The 19418-nt window shown below is 52.5% G+C and overlaps 8 protein-coding genes across 8 annotated transcripts; 5 read left to right on the top strand and 3 right to left on the bottom strand.

Moving 5' to 3' along the window:
- Positions 1-185: 185 nt before the first annotated feature.
- Positions 186-1109, top strand: N7498_010632 (SDR family NAD(P)-dependent oxidoreductase; the record flags this gene model as incomplete). Its single annotated transcript, XM_058457688.1, has 3 exons — positions 186-243; positions 303-758; positions 814-1109. The coding sequence occupies 3 exons, from the start codon at positions 186-188 to the stop codon at positions 1107-1109; spliced, it is 810 nt and encodes a 269-aa protein (XP_058304587.1).
- Positions 1110-1334: 225 nt separating this feature from the next.
- On the bottom strand, positions 1335-2996 carry N7498_010631 (putative amidase; the record flags this gene model as incomplete). Its single annotated transcript, XM_058457687.1, has 2 exons — positions 1335-2907; positions 2968-2996. The coding sequence occupies 2 exons, from the start codon at positions 2994-2996 to the stop codon at positions 1335-1337; spliced, it is 1602 nt and encodes a 533-aa protein (XP_058304586.1).
- A 466-nt stretch (positions 2997-3462) lies between these two features.
- N7498_010630 (polysaccharide deacetylase family protein) lies at positions 3463-4494 on the top strand (the record flags this gene model as incomplete). The annotated part of the gene is made up of 3 exons (XM_058457686.1): positions 3463-3568; positions 3625-4306; positions 4356-4494. The coding sequence occupies 3 exons, from the start codon at positions 3463-3465 to the stop codon at positions 4492-4494; spliced, it is 927 nt and encodes a 308-aa protein (XP_058304585.1).
- A 627-nt stretch (positions 4495-5121) lies between these two features.
- Positions 5122-6648, top strand: N7498_010629 (putative neutral amino acid permease; the record flags this gene model as incomplete). The annotated part of the gene is made up of 3 exons (XM_058457685.1): positions 5122-5308; positions 5365-5794; positions 5847-6648. 3 exons carry the CDS (start codon positions 5122-5124, stop codon positions 6646-6648), a joined length of 1419 nt encoding a protein of 472 aa, XP_058304584.1.
- Positions 6649-7002: 354 nt separating this feature from the next.
- Positions 7003-7488, top strand: N7498_010628 (uncharacterized protein; the record flags this gene model as incomplete). The annotated part of the gene is made up of 1 exon (XM_058457684.1): positions 7003-7488. The coding sequence occupies one exon, from the start codon at positions 7003-7005 to the stop codon at positions 7486-7488; it is 486 nt and encodes a 161-aa protein (XP_058304583.1).
- Positions 7489-8916: 1428 nt separating this feature from the next.
- On the bottom strand, positions 8917-13978 carry N7498_010627 (uncharacterized protein; the record flags this gene model as incomplete). Its single annotated transcript, XM_058457683.1, has 2 exons — positions 8917-13825; positions 13914-13978. The coding sequence occupies 2 exons, from the start codon at positions 13976-13978 to the stop codon at positions 8917-8919; spliced, it is 4974 nt and encodes a 1657-aa protein (XP_058304582.1).
- An 895-nt stretch (positions 13979-14873) lies between these two features.
- On the top strand, positions 14874-15751 carry N7498_010626 (uncharacterized protein; the record flags this gene model as incomplete). The annotated part of the gene is made up of 3 exons (XM_058457682.1): positions 14874-15005; positions 15068-15194; positions 15270-15751. The coding sequence occupies exons 1-3, from the start codon at positions 14940-14942 to the stop codon at positions 15749-15751; spliced, it is 675 nt and encodes a 224-aa protein (XP_058304581.1). The 5' UTR covers positions 14874-14939.
- Positions 15752-16752: 1001 nt separating this feature from the next.
- N7498_010625 (S8 family peptidase) lies at positions 16753-18376 on the bottom strand (the record flags this gene model as incomplete). Its single annotated transcript, XM_058457681.1, has 3 exons — positions 16753-16941; positions 17000-17938; positions 18008-18376. 3 exons carry the CDS (start codon positions 18374-18376, stop codon positions 16753-16755), a joined length of 1497 nt encoding a protein of 498 aa, XP_058304580.1.
- Between the last annotated feature and the right edge of the window lie 1042 nt (positions 18377-19418).

The raw sequence follows: 19418 nt of genomic DNA, 5'->3' as shown, positions 1-19418 counted from the left end.
AAAGTGGACTCGAGGCGGAAAGTGTTGGTGCGGAGAGCGCTACGACCGCTTCTCCAAGCGGTGACCCCAACTGCCCCACCTTTTTACCGCTTTCGTCGACATCGGCGATGTTCCTATCATGTACCTAGTTGTCTTGGGCAGCTGGATATAATAAACAATACTGAGTCAGATTAAGCACAACAGTCATGGCTCTAAGAAGTTTATTTCCCGGTGTGGCCGTGGTGACAGGCGCTGGCGGAACTGGTACGCCTCTTGATAGCGTAAACCCCGATCGATATAGCCGGACAACTAACACCTCATAGGTATCGGAGCAGCCGTTGTCAAGGCATTTGCCGCAGCAGGATGCGAAAGAATTGCTATCACAGATGTGAACGAAAGTTCTCTTGAGCAAACTAGGGCTGCAGTCGCCGCGGCCTATCCCACGGCCTGCCTATTTGTCCAGGCCGGGGATGTTGCCGATGACCGATTTTCAGAGTCTTTCATTGATAGAGTCGTCCAGACCTATGGCCGTGTCGACTATGGTGTCAACTGTGCCGGCGTCATTGGCGTGCCTGCTAGGTCCGCAGAGACATCTCTTGCCGAATTCGACCGGGTCAACAATATAAATTACCGCGGATGTTGGCTATCCTCTCGCGCACAACTAAAGCAGATGGTCGCACAAGATCCTCTACCCAGTCATGATCCAAGCCGTTCACCACAACGTGGTGCAGTGGTGAACATCGCCAGTCAATTAGGGATCGTTAGTCGCCCCAATGCGCGTAAGTGTCTCAGGCTCTCTAATTTTTCGAATCTCTAACAATATGATCCATGTAGCCGCATATTGTGCTTCAAAGTCAGCCATAATTGGATTGACACGCGCCGATGCGATTGATTATTCCAAAGATGGGATCCGAGTCAATTGTGTGTGTCCAGGAGTCATAGAAACGCCTCTGGTTATGGAGAAAAAGGAGGTCCGGGACTCTATCATGCCAGCAGTAGAGACAGCTCCAATGAAGAGAATGGGTACACCGGCTGAAGTTGCTGATGTGGTACTGTTCCTTTGCTCTACACAGGCGTCTTTTGTTCAGGGTCATGCCATGGTGGTAGATGGCGGATACATCACGGTGTAAATAAATTTCAAGGAGCGAACCTTGGAATGTGACATGGATAAAGCACTACATAGGTACCAAGTGGCCTACGATCGACATATTTGAAGTCTGGACCTATTTGATAGGAGAGCTGTTATGTATTGTTTTGAACTGGCTGTCTTAGGCATGGTATAATGGCCGAGAACAGTATATGAAATAATTAAGTTGATAGAAGAACAGGGAGGATGCCTCTTGAATGAATTGAAGCTAATTCTTGTCTGTGCTGAATTGCATCTTCCTCCAATCATAAGAAGACTCCCACACATGCCCAACACGCAAGATCTTCTCTTCCTGCCACAACCCTCCAACAAGTTGCATACCGACCGGAAGCAAGACGTCGTCATCCTCTTTTGCTGGAGCAAAGCCGATAGGAATAGACAGCGCCGGATGACCCGTGATATTGAAGATGGCAGTGTTGATAGTCAGGCCCATACTGGGCTTGAGAGACTCCAGTGGAAGTCCCCATTTACCGTGCTTTGGTGCCACAACGGGAGTTGTGGGCATCACCAACACATCGTATTTCTCAAACAATGCCTGATATTTGTCGCACAGCTGGCGTCCGATATTGGCGGTCTTGCTATAGAGGCCCGGGAAGCGAGATATGAGATAGAGACCGTTGATTATGACATTCTTGGTTGATGGGAATGCGCGCTGGAAGCCTTCATCTGTCCACGGAAGTCTTGTTTGCTCCGCTTCTGTCATGTATAAACCTCTTCGGCCGCTGGTTTGCCCCAAGAGGGTTTGAGCTCCAGCAATTCGCTGCTGGATAGTCCAGATGGCTGGGCCGTGGAGGTGATCTGGAAGCGATACCTCTTCTATGCTTGCACCAAGGTCTTCGAACTTCTTGGCGGCGGTTAAGACTGAATTTCTCACACTGGAGCTCACAGCATCGTGTTCAAACCCCTCTCTTAAAATTCCGATCTTGAGACCATCGAGACTCTGAGGACTGTCCTTCAGGGCATCTGCGAAAGCCGTCGAGCCTGGTTGTGCGCTGCCCAATGCCTTGTCATCAATACCATCGTATCCACTAATGGCATCCAAGCATGTTGCAACCTCGAGGGTGCTCCGGGCTAGTGGTCCTGCATGGTCATTCATGGCATCACCACTAGTAATACCGGTGAAAGGTACACGGCCATGGGTAGGCTTCAGACCGACACATCCACAGAATGATGCAGGAACTCGGATGCTTCCGCCCTGATCGCCTCCGATGGTGATATCAACCAAGCCTGCAGCAACCAATGCTGCCCCTCCTGATGTACTTCCTCCGGCAGAATACCCAGTAGCGTGTGGATTCTCCACTATACCCTGAGCACTGGTATATGAGGAAGTGGAGTGACAATGATTCTCACACGTCGAAGTTCCATGGATATGAGCACCAGCTTCCAACAGTCTTGTCACGACCGTTGCATCAGTTGTCGGTGTCCATGATGGAATGACATCGCTGCCCAGCAGCTGAGGTACCCCGGCCACTGCAATCACGTCTTTCAAACTGACGGATTTCCCTGCCAGCTTCCCTCCTTCCGGGTTGCCGCGAATAAGGAACCGATGCGCCCAAGCTTGACCTAGCACCTGCTCTTCTTTCGTCGGCCGTCGCACATTTTCACGGGGGTATTTAGCCTCATCAGGAACGGGCTGATAATCGGGCAATGAAGCGATGCCCTCCGCACAATCATGCACAGCTGCCAGCAGAGTGGTGAAATCGTCTGCTTCGGAGGGATCGATAGTAAGACCCAGGGGCTCTATGAGGGCCTGGGCATCGCCGGGCTTCACTGGATTGTTTCTTCAAGGATTTTGTCAGCTTATAATCGTCCCAATATGACCATGGATCCGTGCTCCTTACTCCGAGACGCTCGTGAAAAGAACGGACATGGTGCAGGCCGACGCGATGGCTTCGATACTCTACCCACCGGGGGCTTTGAAGGTTTTATGAGACAGAGCGAATGCATCGGCGTTTGCCGATGGCATGATTTTCCATTGGAGTTCGTCGGCAATGCGTTGTTGACTAATGTGCCTGGCTCCATCGTGAGAAGACAGTTCAAAATGACTCCAAATCGACTCCAACATGGCCCACCGACCCAGCTCTTCGGGCTATCTCTCGGCGAGATCAATGGAACGTGAGATTGGGGATGTTGATAAGATGATGATAGCGATGAACATCATAATAGGTTTTGCGAAGTAAAATGTGTTCGCTCGCGCTGGATAGGCGTGAATCCGACGGCTCGGAAGAGGGGTCGTGTCCCGTCGGTTTCCCCGCATGGATATTCACCCTTAAAACAGCTACTTTCTTCAACCCTCCAGTCATCCCACAATTGATCAACTGCACCAACTATACGCAATGAGCCCAAAAAGAGTTTTAATCACATACGGAGTCGACGTCGACGCCGTGGCCGGTTGGCTTGGCTCGTATGGCGGTGAAGATTCCACAAGCGACATCAGCCGGGGTAAGTAAGTACCTTTGTTTTCAATGTCATGCAGCTTTCTGATCCGCGACATGTAGGAGTATGGGCTGGCACGGTTGGTACCAGGCGTCTTTTGAAGATGTTTGACAAGTACAACATCAAGACGACCTGGTTCATTCCCGGTCACTCGTTGGAAACCTTTCCCGAAGACATGGCTGCCGTGCGGGACGCAGGGCACGAGATTGGACTGCATGGATATTCCCACGAGAACCCGACCGACATGACCATAGAACAGCAGCGGGATGTTCTTGATAAGACATATCGCATGCTGACCGAGTTCGCGGGTAAACCACCGCGCGGCAATGTAGCACCTTGGTGGGAGACCAGCCGGGAAGGCGCACAGTTGCTCCTCGACTACGGCATTGAATACGACCACAGCATGAGCCACGAGGACTGTCAAGCATACTATCTCCGAACGGGCGACAGCTGGACCAAAATCGACTATCAGAAAAAGGCCGAGACTTGGATGAAGCCACTGGAGCACGGTCCGCAGACCGGGCTGGTTGAGATTCCATCAAACTGGTATATTGATGACCTGCCACCCATGATGTTTATCAAGAAGGCGCCCAATAGCCATGGATTTGTCAACGCGCGCGATGTGGAGGATATCTGGCGCGACCATTTCGACTTTTTCTATCGCGAGTACGACGAGTTTATCTTCCCTATCACGATTCACCCGGACGTTTCGGGAAGACCTCATGTGCTTTTGATGCATGAACGGTACGTGGAATACAAATTAGGCCTTTGCGCAAGTGCTGACCATTTACAGGCTCATTGAACATTTCAAAAAGCATGAGGGAGTGGAGTTTATGACGATGGAGCAGGTGTGCGACGACTTCAAAAAGAAGAACGCGCCTCCACCCGGTGCCTTGATGCCGGCTCCGGCTGGATCGATACTGAAGAAATAATTTCATGTAATTCCGTCTATCGAGAATCATAATACCTCAATATAATCGTGTTTTGATATCTACGATATTTTCCGCTCTCCATCTGCAGCAGTATGACTCCAACACCTTGCTCCAACTCCAAATCATCCGTATGCGTCTACACAACATGTATCATATCCCATGTCAAGTCGAATTGCTACCTTACCACCAATCGGCTCTTATCTAGTGCATATCTCCCAGCCTCCGTAACATTTGACAAGTTGACCCCAACCACTAAACCAAATCTGGCCAGTTAACCCCCTACCCCAACGCGGACCTCACACGTAGCTTTTCAGGATTGTAGCTGCTCAGTCCAAACTGATCGGACCCTGTTATCAGACAGCTCGAATTCGTGGGGAAACACAGTGGAGCGAGCCCCACCCATCCGCTGCTCTTGTTATCGCCCTTAGAAGGCTCCAATCTTTGAAGACCCCAGAAACCTTGACTCGTGCCGCGCGAAAGAGGCAAATGGCGTTGTCGCTGGTGAGATAAGTGCCTGTTTTGCGTGTGTTTTTCGTCCTATATAGTCTTCGTGTGAAACCCCGCTTGGGGTTGCGTGTACTTTTGTCCCTTAAACATCTGGTTTGTCAGTCACTTGGCTTTTCTGTCATGTTATTGTCGGATGAAATCAAGGAGTCCCCCTATTTCAAGGGTGACTCCCAAGAGCCCGATATGCAGAACACCGATGTGCAAAAATCTGAAGTTGAAGACCACTACGAGGTATTCAAAAAGGGGGATGGCCAAGTTGATTTCCGCACCGTGAGCTGGATCAGGGCGAGTGTGATCTTTTTGAAGAGTAAGGGCCCCGTATACGTGACCTTGAATATATCAGATGCTTAACATTTCATGCAGTCATCTTTGCGACTGGCGTGCTTTCTATCCCATCGCTGATGTACGAACTGGGCGCTTTCCCCGGCGCGGTTAATGTCGTGGGCTGGACCCTCCTGAACACCTATTGCGCCATTGTGCAAGGCAATTTTCGCAATCGTTACCCGGGCTGCCACTCCATCGCCGATATGGCACAGGTCGTTGGTGGACCGATCTTGAAGGAGGTGGTCGGTTTCCTTTTCACGGTTAGCTATGTGATTGTGGCTGCGTCCGGCATCATCGGCGTCTCGACTGCCTTCAATGCATTGTCACTGCACTCCATCTGCACTGTCTGGTTCTCGTTCATTGCCACCATCATCATTGCCGGGTGTGCGAGTGTGCGCAAATTCTCTCATATTGGGTGGCTCACCTGGGTTGGGTTTGCCAGTATCTATATTGCTGTTTTCATCATTGTGTATGTTTCTGCTCCTCCATATTAAATTGCTCCTAGGACTAACAGATCCCAGGATTGGTGTAACCACAAGAGATCGCCCTGCTGCAGCACCCCAGACAGGAGATTTCGATCTTGGGTACAGGGCAATCGGTAACCCCAACTTCACCACGGGGATTTCGGCTGCGGCCACGATCTTCGTGTCGAGTGCCGCAACCTCGGCGTTCCTCCCCGTCATCTCGGAGATGCGCAAGCCCAAAGACTATCCCAAAGCGGTCTACATGAGTATGAGCCTGGTGACAGCATCCTACCTGACCTTTAGCCTGGTGATCTACGCCTGGTGCGGTAAGTGGATCGCATCCCCATCACTCGGTAGCGCAGGCACTACTGTCAAGCGCGTGGCCTACGGTATCGCGCTGCCAGGTCTGATCATCAGCGGTTGCCTGTACGTGCATGTCGCAGCCAAGTACCTGTTTGTGCGGATTCTGCGCAATTCGCGCCATCTGCAGGCGAATACTGTGGTGCACTGGGGGACTTGGCTCAGTTGCACCATCGGGATGGCTGCCATTTCCTTTATTCTAGCATGTGCCATTCCCATTTTCAATTATGTTTTGGCCCTGGTGGGCGCGCTCTGCTTCGCGCCGCTGGCCATCTGTCTGCCAGGTTGGCTATGGGTATCCAGCCATGGTGAGTATCTGAAGGGGAATGTACTGCGCAAAGCTACGTACGGGCTACATATCATGTTGATCTTATTGGGCCTGTTCATGACCGTCGGGGGAACGTACGGTGTGATCGTCCAGATCAACGAAGCATATCGCGATGGGCAGATTTCATCGGCCTTTTCGTGTGCAGACAACAGCGGATCAACCAGCTCTTGAAGTGTATATAATAGAGCGTTAAATAGTAACAATGCAGCTATGATGGGGCCAGCTAAAGCGATAATGCTAGTACAATTAATGAACCGGCGACATAAAACTAACCTCCGGCGCCAAGCCTTTCACGTCCCGGAACCAGAAAGCCGCTGCATCCGAATGCGCCTATTGTTTCTCTCGTCCTTACTTTCGCTTCTTGCTTTCTTTCTTTCTCACTCACACTCACCTCCTTTGCTCATTCTGTACCACTCTCTTGATTGCACACCCACTTTTACCAGGCTCTCAGCTCGACTCTCCAACCATCCCCGATGTGACAACGCCCACTTCTTATCAGCCGTTATCAGTGCAACCACCCTCAAAATGGTCGCGCACAGCACACTATTCGCCCTGCTATCTCTAGCACTGTTCGTCAGTCTAGCAGCCGGCGCAGCAATCCCATTCTCGCACCTTCAACCGGAAGACGAAAAAGCCTCAACTCCAGTTGAGGCCGCGTCATGGCCAGCGCTTAGATCAACCGAGTCCGGCGATAACGAAACCCTCGCCAAACGAGCCCCCTTCTACTTCCCAGAAACAGTGCCCGACGCCGAAGAAATTGCCAGCAGACTCACATCAATGCGCGAGGCGGGGTTTGTCGCAGACTCCCAGACACAAAAATCAATGGGAGTACCGGATCCAGGGATGGATACTCATGCACGGATACTTCCTATCCAGGACACTATGTCCGAGCTATCGGCTTATGCGGAGCCGTGCTCACCAAAGCTTTTGCCTCCCATGGCCTTCCTTATCTTCGCCGCGTGCGCTACCTGCGTCACCACAGTCGTCCGAAAAATCAACTGCAAGCACTGAAAAAAAAAGATTGTCTTTTTTTCTGCGATCACCCATCGGCAGGAACGATTTTCTTCTTCTCTCGGCTTATGCAATCCTTATGCGCGGCACTTATTCACTTGCGCTTGGTCCGGGCGCAAGGCCTACAATTTCCCCCGCTAATTCTGCGGTAAGGGCTGTCACACGAGTCCTTTAGTCGGTGTGTGTTTCACGACGATGGGGAAATGCACCGAAACATTCCCCCTCACGCTACATAATGTCTGAGGAACAGGCTCTCAGGCAGCGTCAGTGACGAGGTCGATTTTGACATCTTCAACAATTTGCCGGCCAAGTGCCGAGCTTCCTTTTACGGATCGGGTAGCAAATAGCATGCCTTGAACAGGATGCCAAGCCGGGATCACCTATGATCACGGTCTAGAAGCCTTATCGCGATAAATTCAATTCTTCGAGAGACCTGGATTTGATGGGCGACTGCTTTCTCCACCGAAGTGAGATTTCAGGCGCCCCTTGCGCCTCATTGCTTCGCTATCCATCAGCCATCCGAGTTACCCGCTCGGCATTCGTATATGCTCTACGTCAGGCTACAATTCCGGGTCCACCTTGACGCCCAAGTTACTCAGCTCGGGTGGCACAAGTCAACAGGCACCAGCATGATCCTGTTCTGGGCGATCGTCGTGGTCTGAAATGGAATTCTAGGCTCGATAATCAGTTGTGCCTTTACAAAATATCGAATCGGGCATGACGCGACCATGTCATGTCCAATGGTAGATAAATATTACCCGTGTGCGCAAGCGCTCAGGGGTTTCTACTAATTTTTCTTCTTCTCGAATTTACAAATAAACTGAAGGATATGATGGATTTACCTCGATGACCAAGTAGCTCTTGTGATGGATACTAAGAAGGTGACCGTGTCGCACTCACGGCAAGTCTTATGTTTGACGATATAGTCCTATCACAACCTTCATGAATGAAACCAAAATTTACTGTGCTACACTTTCTACCGTACATGGCTTCGCATCTACATCTAGATAAGCAAGTCAATTCACAAAGAAATGCCAGCATTATAGTAAACCAGATCCCCATTGTCTATCTCGCTAGGGACACAGAAGTGCCCAAGCCACTCCTCAAACCAGGACAGGCCCACAGCCGAGGAGCATGTATTACAAGAATGAAAACTTCAGGATAATGAACATTGGAACAAGGAAGAAGAGAAAGGGAACTGGTTGGTACGAAAACAGTGATGCCCTTGAACGCCATGAGAAATAATAAACAGTCAAAGGCCACATAAGAATGACCCAGACGCAGCACAACAGCCGCTCATAACGGGATAAGAATGGGAAAAAAATACATGAAACTCTTTTTTGCAGTCTCACCCAAAAGGAGAGAAAATGACAGGGATATGTACGCGAGTGGTAGGGAAAGACAGATACGATACATGTAGCATGCTTTTTAAGAGTCGTCGACCAGACGCTTCGACGCCCAGGCACGCTTGGCTCCGTCCAGGAGAACGTCCATGTTGCCGCTGTTGTCACACATGCTGCGGAACAGGCCGTCTTCCTTGTTGATCAGGGTCCAAGGGTGGTCGAACTCGACAACGCGGCCGTGGTCGAGGACCAGGACCTTGTCGTAGTCAATGATGGTCTGGAGACGGTGGGCGATGGTGATGATTGTGCTTTCGCGCAGCTCACGCAAAGTTTCCTGGATCTTGGCGTCGGTGGCATAGTCGATCGAGGCGGTGGCTTCGTCCATCATCAGGACGCGAGGTTTCTTGAGGAGTGCACGGGCGAGACACAGGAGTTGGCGCTGGCCTTGGGACAGGTTGGATCCGGACTCCGAGACAGGGCTGTCCAGGTTGTGGAAGATGTTCTTGTTGTCGGTGACGGAGGCAGTGCTGCCGTTCATGCCGTTGGTTTCGACGGCCGTGAATGTGCTCGAGGTAGCGGGTGTGGCGGTGCCCGAGGTAGCAGATCCGATCAGGTGTACCCGGCGGATGGCTGTGAAGATCTCTGAATCGCTAAACAGACCGAAGGGATCAAGGTTGCTGCGAATAGTACCCGTGAATAGGGTGGGATCCTGAGGCACGATGGTGATTGCTTCACGGAGATCCCGCAATCCAATCGAACCAATGTCGACGCCGTCAATCAAAATCTGACCCTTTTCGGCTTCCAAGCCGCGGAATAGTGCCAATGCCAAAGAACTCTTGCCCGCACCAGTGCGACCGACGATGCCAACCTTTTCACCAGGCTTCACAGAGAAGGAAACTTCCTTGAGCACGGCACCGAGGTCCGGACGGTAGCGGGTAGTGTAGCCCTTGAAGTCAACGGCACCTTGACTAGGCCAGTTAGATTCAGGGCGGTTTTCCTCGATGATAAGGGCGGCCTCTTGCTCAACTTCCAGATACTCGCGCACTCGCTCGACTGAGTTCATGTTCTGCTGAACTTCGGAGTAGAGGCGGACAAGCCAAAGCACGTTCTCCGTGAAGGTTACCGCATAAGTCAGAGAAAGACCAGCCGCACCAGCATCAATCTTACCAACGTTGAGAAGGACAAAGGTTGCGGAGAAGAAAGCGACCAGAGCACCGGTCCAGTCGACACGCAGAGCAAGCCAGCGGTTACTAGCCCAAAGGTAGATGTGTGGGCGGTTGTAAGCATTGATGCGACGGTGGTTGTCGACAATGAACCGAGGCCCATCACCATAAGCACGGATAGTCACGATACCATTGAGGGTTTCGCCGAATTGCTGGTATAGAGGGCTGCGTTGGACAGACTCCAGACGCTTGAGATCACGAGAAGAGTTCAGGTAGATGGCACCAAGGGCAGTGTAAACAAGAGTGATGAAAATACCCGCAATCAAGAAACCAGGCGTGATGACGGAAATGAGGATGACAATCATGATAACGGAAGCCAAGCTGTGAAGCATACCGATTGCCACGGGAGCAACTTCCTGATCGACAGACTCAATGTCCTTGGAGAAGCGGTTCATAAGCTGACCAAGGGGCGTCGAGTCGAAGAATCGGAACTTGGCATGCAAAACTGCGTTGAGCAGCCGGTCGTGAATCTTCCAAGATGCGTGAAGCGAGCCCCAGAACAACACGGCCTCCCGGCTCAAAGAGATCGCAATGTAAAGGAAACCGAGGAGTGCATACACACCAAGGTAGTATCCCACATTGACCTCACCATCCGCGGCAGTATTTGAGAAGCGAGAGCTCAGTTGCTGTGGGACCCAGCTGCTCACCTTGGCAACACTGCCAACGTTGAAAGTTGGGGGCTTAATGTGAGCTGCAGCCGCGTAGCTACCAGCATCATCTTGATTGACACTAGCAGTGTGGTATGCGTTGGCCCACTGGCGAATCCAGATGTTGGTCGACACCGAACCAAGTTGTTGCATGCAGAAGATCGAAACAGCCACGATCCAGTAGTAGCCTGAGCCCATTGAGCGTAGATACATGGTGACCGTGGACCATTTGATACTGCCAGTGGCCTTGCTTTCTGCCAGCTCCGACTTCTCATCCTTTTTCTGTTCATTGGCCGTTCCGTTTGCAGATTCGTCCGCATTGTCCTCTTCGTGATCCGAGGGCGCTCGCGAGAGACCGCGGGAGCTGGCTCGAGAGCCGGGCCGAGACTTGAAGAATTCGTCTCCAAGAGCGCCAGTAGCAGCGACATCATCAGGGCGACCCTGAGCGGCGACTTTTCCATTTTCAAGAACGACAACGTGGTCTGCCTGGGGTACAGCGAGGGCTATATTATGAGTCACCAAGACGCAAGAGCGGTTGAACATCAGAGGCCCGGTAAGCGCTTGACGGAAGAGGTGCTTGGCTGTGTGAGAGTCGACAGCAGAAAGGCAGTCGTCCAGTAGTAGGTGGCGAGCACTGCTATAGACAGCTCGGGCAAGGGAGATTCTCTGCTTCTGGCCACCGGACAAACTGATACCTTTCTCTCCGACGAGGGTCTGGTCGCCAGCATCGAGGATTTCGATGTCACGTTCCAGAGCACATGCCTTGAGGACGGCACGGTAACGCTTCTCGTCGAGCGGGGATGCAAAGATGATGTTTTCCTTCACGGTTGCGTTCACCAACCAGGCCTCCTGGGCACAATACGCAACACTGTCAATCAGGCCAGTTGCGGGGTCAACTGGAAGATCAGCACGGCTCGTCATGCCTCCAGGAAGACGGACACGACCCTCTACGAGTCTCATTTCACCAAGAAGGGCCATAAGAAGAGAGGTCTTTCCGGAGCCAGTAGGACCGGCAATGATGCTGAGCCGACCAATAGGGAAGTTGACATCGATATTGATCAGACGGAAGGCATCAGCGCCGTCCTCAGAAGAAGAAGCAGAAGAGGGTTGAGGCCGAGGGCTGGCGGTGCTCCAGGACAACGTAGCCTTCTCCAGTGCAATCTTGGCTGGTTCATCAGACACGCTGCTATCGCGCAGTTGATCGTATTTGCCAGTCTCCTCCTCGTTCAGGTACTTGTCCACACGATCAAGGGAGACCTTGGATTCTTGGACGTGAGCCACCATGTCTGCAAGCTGATCCAGGGGCACACGCAAGAGCGAGAACATTGAAAGAGCAGGGAAGGCAATGGATGGTGTCAATTGCTTCTTTTCGACGACGGTGTACAGGAAGAAAGACAAGAAAGTGATCAAGATCGGGGTTCCGTACCAGACGGTAGCGGCGGAAGACCAAAGGATGTAGCGGCGGCGCAGGGATTTCAGCTCAGCTTTGCGCTTCTCATTGACGATGTCCTGGAACCGTTGTTCCCAGGCAAAGTACTTGATTATGCGGATATTCTGAAGAACTTCATTCGTCGCGTGAATACGGGCATCAGTGCCCTTGAGGATCGCGTTCTGCACCTTATTAAACTGCCGGGCGATAAAGAGGTTAATGGGCAACATGAAGACCATCAGGGCGATACCAGCAAAAGAGCTGAATCCCATGATTTTATAGAGAAGTGCGATAGCCATGATGATTTGCACTGGCACACTAGCCCACAGGAAGTGAAGGTAGGCGCCAACCTCGCTAACCTTGAATGAGTCAATGGCCATCAGGTTAATGATGGTACCGATATTGGCTTGTGTGATGGCATCCTCCACGTCGGATTCAGGCTTCTGTCCTGTCTCGGCATCATTATCAGTGCCGGCCTTCTTCTTACGGCCAAAAGAAAACAATTTGCTTTTCTTTTGCTTCGTGTCCTTAGTGACAGGTTCCTCCGCGGGCTTGCGAGAAACTTCCGTAGACGCACTGGCTTTACGCCGGAGCGCCTTGGCGTATATTTCACCGATGATAATTGCGCGAATTTTGACACCCATCTTCCGGCCAATAAAGAGAGCCTGACCGTCGGCTACACCCTGGACAATGGCGGAGCAGAAGAGGAGAATCGCGTACAGCCAGGCGGCATAGGGAGTTGTCGAGCGTGGGTCCTCAACATACTCAAGGATGGCCTTGAGAAGCATACTCGGAACGAAAACAAAGAGATTGGCAAAAATGGTCCAGGCACCTTGAATCAAAATGGTCGGGGCAAAATATCGGACCAGCTTCCAGGCTAATGAACCCTTCAGCTGCCGCTTGCGAAAGGACGTCAGAACAGTGGCGGCCTTTTGCGACGGAGTCAGGTTCCAAACGTCCTTCAGCTCAAGAGGCTGTCGATAGCCTTTCAGAACCAACGGGTCCAGCCAGGAAAAAGTCGCAAGAGACAGGAGACTGGCCATGGGGTGTCGCGGGGGCTCCAACCCCTCCTCGTGCTCGACCAGAACCGGCTTGTTGCCTCGACGAGTAGTGAGGGCAATCAAGAGCAGCAATGTGCTCAGGGTGAATTGGACGATGCTGAGGGTCCTGGCAGGGTGCGAGATTGGGTGGATGATGGCAGATCGGAACACCATGATATTCAGCAGCCACTGGGCACTATACAAAATAGCCGTATGGGTCCAAAGCCTGGGAGCCGTGAAAATACCCATGGTGGACAGCAGAAGTCGAACCAAGACCAAAAACAGTATATAACCCCATGAGATCAGCCCGGCTGTCGCGGGGAGGGCTCCATGGCGGCCCCAGCCGTCGGTCGACAGGCCAACGACGTACACCGCGACCAGGCCGATAAGAAAGGCGATCTCTATCGCGATGACGGTGACTTCTCCACGCGGGCGATCGATCTCCAACTGCGGTTGTTCGCTCTGCACGGCCTGGAGGAGCATGGGATCCGATTCGCTTTCGCGGCCATTGGGGAGGTCGTCTTCGGAGCCATCGTTTGCGAGAACCTTGTAAGCAGCACCTTTGCGGTCGACTACGAAGCGATGGGCGAGGCGGAAGACGATAAGTAGCAAGGAGATAGCGCAGGCTGCGAGCGGAAGTGTGATTTGCAAAATGCTATCAGATTTTGAAGATTAGCGGGCGGATTGGTGCAACGGTCGCCGACGAGGTTGGCGCCGGTCGGAACAAGCATGCGAAGACTTACTTGCGTTGGAAGCACCTGGAGAGGTCATCGATGGCCCAGACAGGGCCGTGGCATTGCGGGAGCATGATCTGCGGGGAGCAGAATGTGAACGGCTAAAATAGCTCTCGAACAGCAGAACGTCCGGAATCAAGTCGCGGGGATAAGAATGGCGATGCGACAGGTATTAATATGACCACCACCCCGGGTCTAGCAACAATCTTCCACTAGCACGCAGGACGAAGCTGGCATTGCAGTCGGAGCGAAGCCGGAAGTGCAGTGATTTTTCTCTCTGGTACTGGAGATGACCGAGGGTCCTTGGACGGCCTAGTTGAGATTAAGAGAGAGCGGGCGGGGTTGTCAACTGCAGACCTGAGGATGAGACGAAGAGGGAGATGCAGGACAGCGGGGTGAAGAGGAGGAAGAAGAAGAGCTTAGGTCGCTGGATCTCGACCGAACCCGGCAGTGGATCGAAAGTCCGTTCCCCATTGTAAAAATGACAGGGTGACATGAACCGCCACCACGTTTGCGTGGTGGAGTGAAGTATCTCCGGTTCCTTGGACTCTACACAATGCTATTATCCTCTTCTTTACTCTAGTTATGCCCTTTCAGGGTCTCTCGACTCTTCAGGATACAATGCATGGCCTCGTGCAGGTCCGAAGTTTACCCTATGACTCGTCCCAACGCTGATCATTCCTTATCGCGGCCTTTCCCCACTGCTATCGTTGCCTTGTACTTCCCCGTTTTGTGATTCATCACGGGTTTAAGGGGGCATCTCGTGCCTATTTAGCCCAGGAGTGAGAAGGACGCGATTCTAAACGCCTTGGTGAGGCTTCTTTGTGTTCTTTGTGGCGAGGCTACGACCACGGAAATATTCCTCTTCCGTTGCCACCCTGCCCGATCCCTTAACGTCTGCGAAGCCTGCCCTTTTGCGCCCCGGCATCATCACTCCACTTCCCCTTCCCCTGCTCCCCTCCCACTTCACCTCTCTTTACCTCGGACCTGTGAGACCCCGGCTCACATCACTGGAAACTCATTCGCTAGCCGACCATGGCGGAACGCATCCTTATGAACGAGTTTCGCTCCCTCTCCAAAGAGAGATGGGTCAACGTCGATGTGAGTTTCACGCTGTTTTGAATACCTCTCGGACCGACTGCTGATACCTGCTCTGCGCCCAGCTTCACAACGACGACGTCTTCAAATGGGATGTCGCGCTCATCGTCCTCAACGAGGACTCCTTATACTACGGCGGCTACTTCAAAGCGACCATGGCCTTTCCTTCCAACTACCCCTACGCCCCTCCCGGTAAGTTTTACTACAGTGGCCCCTGTTGGCGGCTGCGTATGTGTGACACAGATTTACTGACTGACACCCATGCAGAGTTCCGCTTCCTTACGCCCTTACACCACCCCAACATCTACAAGGACGGCAGGTTATGCATTTCCATCCTCCACCCGCCAGGCGAGGATGAAATGTCTGGTGAACTTGCCGCTGAGCGCTGGTCACCTGCCCAGCGAGTCGAGTCCGTCCTCATTTCTATCCTCTCCCTCCTCGATGATGCCGAGATCTCTTCGCCTGCCAACGTCGACGCGGCTGTCATGCTTCGCGACCAACCTGAGAAGTTCCGTTCCCTGGTCAAGTCCGACGTGGAGACATCCAAGGCACATCGACCGGCTTCCTTTGATATGCCAATCCAGGAGGCTTCCACTCACGAAGTCGTGGAGAAGGAAGATGAAGACTTTTGGGCCGAGTCCGGCGATGACAGCGACCCGTTCGGGGGCAGCGACTCCGACTCCGACTTGAACCACTTGACTGGGAGCGACGACGACGATGACGACGACATGGACGCTGAGAGTGATTGAGACGGCATTTCCGCATCTGCGCCATTCAAGCATCACCACTTTACACTACGGATTTTCGGATTTTTTTCAAGGCAGCATAGCATGCACGGCGCATGAGCGTGGATCAATGGTTTACATGATTATTTTACAACGGTATTCCGGCATTCGTGGCGATTTGGACGGGGCGTTTACATAACTAGTTAACGGTAACAGGATACTTCAATAGTTCAGCCACTTATTATAAATTTTATTTTATATCCAGTGAGACAATATTCGAACAGTATAACAGGACTTGGAAGGATATGTAACACACGTAAATAGAAATCCCCAATTCAATCAATAACGCCTCCAGGTTGAGCGTTTCTGCTCTGTCTCTGAAATGGCAGATGTCGTGGCGTGTTCCATTTTGCTCACTAAACCTTGAAGGTTTATGGGTCACAACCTTCTTCGGAGTACACAATATATCGGCCAATCCGACGTGAAATAACTCTGTATTTCTATATATATCCCTGAATCTGGCAATTTCTGGCTTGCGAATGAGTGCCATATGGTTGCCTGTGTGAGGAGTTCTTTGGCCAGAGTGTGCCAGTTCTGGGGGTTGACAGAGCTGAAAAGGCTGGACAATGGTGTTGGGACTTGGAGAAACAGATAGACATGCGTCGGATCAAGGACGTGTTATGGCCCGATATACCTTGTCTACCCTAGACTACTAGACTGAATCTAGTCAGGCGCCTACGTCCTCGAAACTACATGCACGATCAAAAGCCTGAGCAGCGTGTAAATCCAACACTCATTCTAAATCGAGTTGAAATGTATGGATGTCGACAAATATACTACGTAACGATAAGGAGAGAAGCGACAGTCTGTGTACGCATGGGAGTTGTGTTGGACCACCCAAAACGACCCAAAAAAAAAAACAGATAGAAGCCAAACGAAATGTGATCTGCGCCGGTGTTAATCCCTCCATCCAAATGCCCATGTGCTGAATCCTGTCACAGACAGGACGTGGTTGGTGGTCTACTCTAGACGACAACGGCCTTCTTGATCTCGCTGTAGATGGCGCCGAGCTCCTGGTCCACGATCTTCTCGGCCTTGTTGACGAGACTGCTGATGCGGGTCTCCACGTCCTCCACGGTGGTACCAGCCTTATAGCCACCCTTGGCTAGGATCTCGGTGTAGTTGGACGAGCCACCACCGTTCCAGGCGAGAAGCTAGAATCATGTCAGCAATTATTCAGTGGTTCGTCGGTTATTCAGTATAATAACTTACGTTGGGAGTGTCAGAGGGGATGTCAGTCAGGGCACCGGAGGTGGCAATAGTAATCAGAGCCTCCTTGAGCTTCTTGGGAGTGATCTCGTCGACGGCGTAGGCTGAGTCGGAAGAGGGTTGGAGAGAGACGTAGTAGGCCAGCAAACCAGCAATGTGGGGAGAGGCCATAGAGGTTCCAGAAATGGTGTTGACGGCGTACTTGCTGCCGACCCAGGTGGAGAGGATGTTCAGGCCGGGGGCGAAAATATCAGTGCACTTTCCGTAGTTGGAGAAGTAGGCACGCTCATCAGCCAGAGTGGAGGCACCAACAGTGACGGCCTTCTCGGCGGCGGCGGGCGAGTACTTGCAAGCATCGGCGTTGTCGTTGCCAGCAGCGACAGCGAAGTGGATACCGGCATCGACGGCAGCGTTCACGGCGAGGTCAAGAGTACGAGAGGTTCCGCCGCCCAGACTCATGTTGGCAACACTGCCCTTGAAGCCCTTGACCTTGCCGTTCTTAGCATCCTTGGCCTTCTTGATGTGAGCCTCGGCAGCCCACTCGACACCCTTGACGACATCGGACATGGTACCGGAGCCGTTGGAGCGCAGCACCTTGACGGCGTAGACGTGGGCCTGCTTGGCAACACCGTACTTCTTACCGGCGATAGTACCAGAGCAGTGAGTGCCGTGGCCGTTACCGTCCTCGTCCTCGTCGTTCTCGGGGATGGTCTTGCCCCAGTTGGCACGGCCCTCGAAATCAACGTGCTCGGTGTTGGTACCGGTGTCAATCACGTAGGCATCAACGCCCTCGCCACCATCCTCAGCGTACAGGTACTTGTTGAAGGTACCGAAGGAGAGGCTGTCCCGGTGGGAGATACGCGCCAGACCCCAGGGAGCGTTCTTCTCAACGGTGGGCTTTTCCATGGTGTGAACCAAGGAGTCCTTCTCAATATACTCAACCTATTACAGAGGGTTGTTAGCAACCGCTTCATCATGGTCATGAGGAAGGGGGCAAGCTGAGCTACTTACATCCGGATGCCGGCGGACCTGCTCGATGACATCCTCGTGGAAGTGACCGGAATAACCCATCAGTGAACCAGCCACGTGGAAGGTGTGCTTTAATCCCAGGAAGGCATCGGTGTCGAAGCCGAAGAGCGATCGCTTCTTCAGCTCCATACGGCCGTTCTGGCTCGCGTGGATGTCCTGCACCCAGCTGTGGTGAACGGCCGCAGCCGAAGGGTCGACATGCTTCTTAAACACGACGATGTACGAATCGGAAACCTCCTGGGAGTTGGTGGAGGAGATGATGGGAGCTGCCCCATTGTGGATGGAGTCCACCACCACAGGTGAGGCAACTGTGAGCAGCGGAAGCAACGCTAGGCCGAACAAGCCCTTCATGACGGCGGATAGACTCGTACGATGCAAAGGATACGAAAGAAAGGACGGGAAGAATAATGGATAAGTTGGATAGAGAGAGTTGGATGGAGAGACGGATGGGGGAGGAGATGAGGAGAAGAGTGAGGAGGTAAGAGTCAGTGAGCGCTTATCAAGGGGAGACGAAAGGGCAGGCGGAGAAAGATGATGCAAGCGGAGCGATTACCGTACCGTTACGCCGTCGGATGACCAGTAGATTGCCGCCGAGCGCAGATCTCCAGCGTGCGAATGCCAGGGCGGTGGGGATCTTTACTCCGGGGGTGGGCGGTATTGTCAGGTACTGTAAAGAGGAGGCGCCCCGGAACTCTCGAGCGTGACTTCCAAGGTTCTCTTATCGGGGCGATCTTCACTATCTTCATCATTCCTTGTGACTGACCGGCTGGAGCTGTAGAAGGCTAGGTAGCTCCCATTCCGGTCTGGGTCGGGTACCTGTGTCTATGCAGGAGAGACACGGACATGGAAACTCGGGAACTCGGCGACGATCTCCAAGGCAACTTGTGCTCCGAAGTCGCGTGCTTCTGTCCGGATGACGCGAGTGGAACATAGCTCGGGCGCTGTAACCACGCACTAGGTCTCAGCAGGCCAGCGGGAGTAGGCAACATTCTCCACACTTTCTGAGCTGGACCAACCGTAGGCTTATCGTATCTCTTATCATCCGGAACGACGATCCTGTAACCCACAACTGAGGCACTCCGTACCTTGCCTTTGCCTAATGGGCCTCCGCTAAGCCCCAAAGCCCCCGAAGCCCAAGCCCCTTCGTCACCTGATATCATCTCCCCGCTGCGCGTTGATACGTTGATCCCATTTTTGCACCGCGAAAACAATATCGGCCCTATTCGTTACGCTAGTCGATCGGTTCAAGAGACCTTGTTTGTTCTCTCCGATGTGGTGTCTCAATCGGACCCGCTAAGCACAACACATATGCAGACCGCCTCAATCTGCTCGCCAATCGCGCATTCACGGTCTATGGTGGTTTACCCGCCATCGGATTGGTCGTGGATAAGAT

This window comes from Penicillium cinerascens (genome assembly GCF_028974065.1).
Source record: "Penicillium cinerascens strain IBT 15544 chromosome Unknown scaffold_4_segment0_segment1, whole genome shotgun sequence".
NCBI classification, from domain to species: domain Eukaryota; kingdom Fungi; phylum Ascomycota; class Eurotiomycetes; order Eurotiales; family Aspergillaceae; genus Penicillium; species Penicillium cinerascens.
The sequence above is the reverse complement of the archived record's forward strand: the minus strand, read 5'-3'. Positions and strand labels throughout refer to the sequence as shown.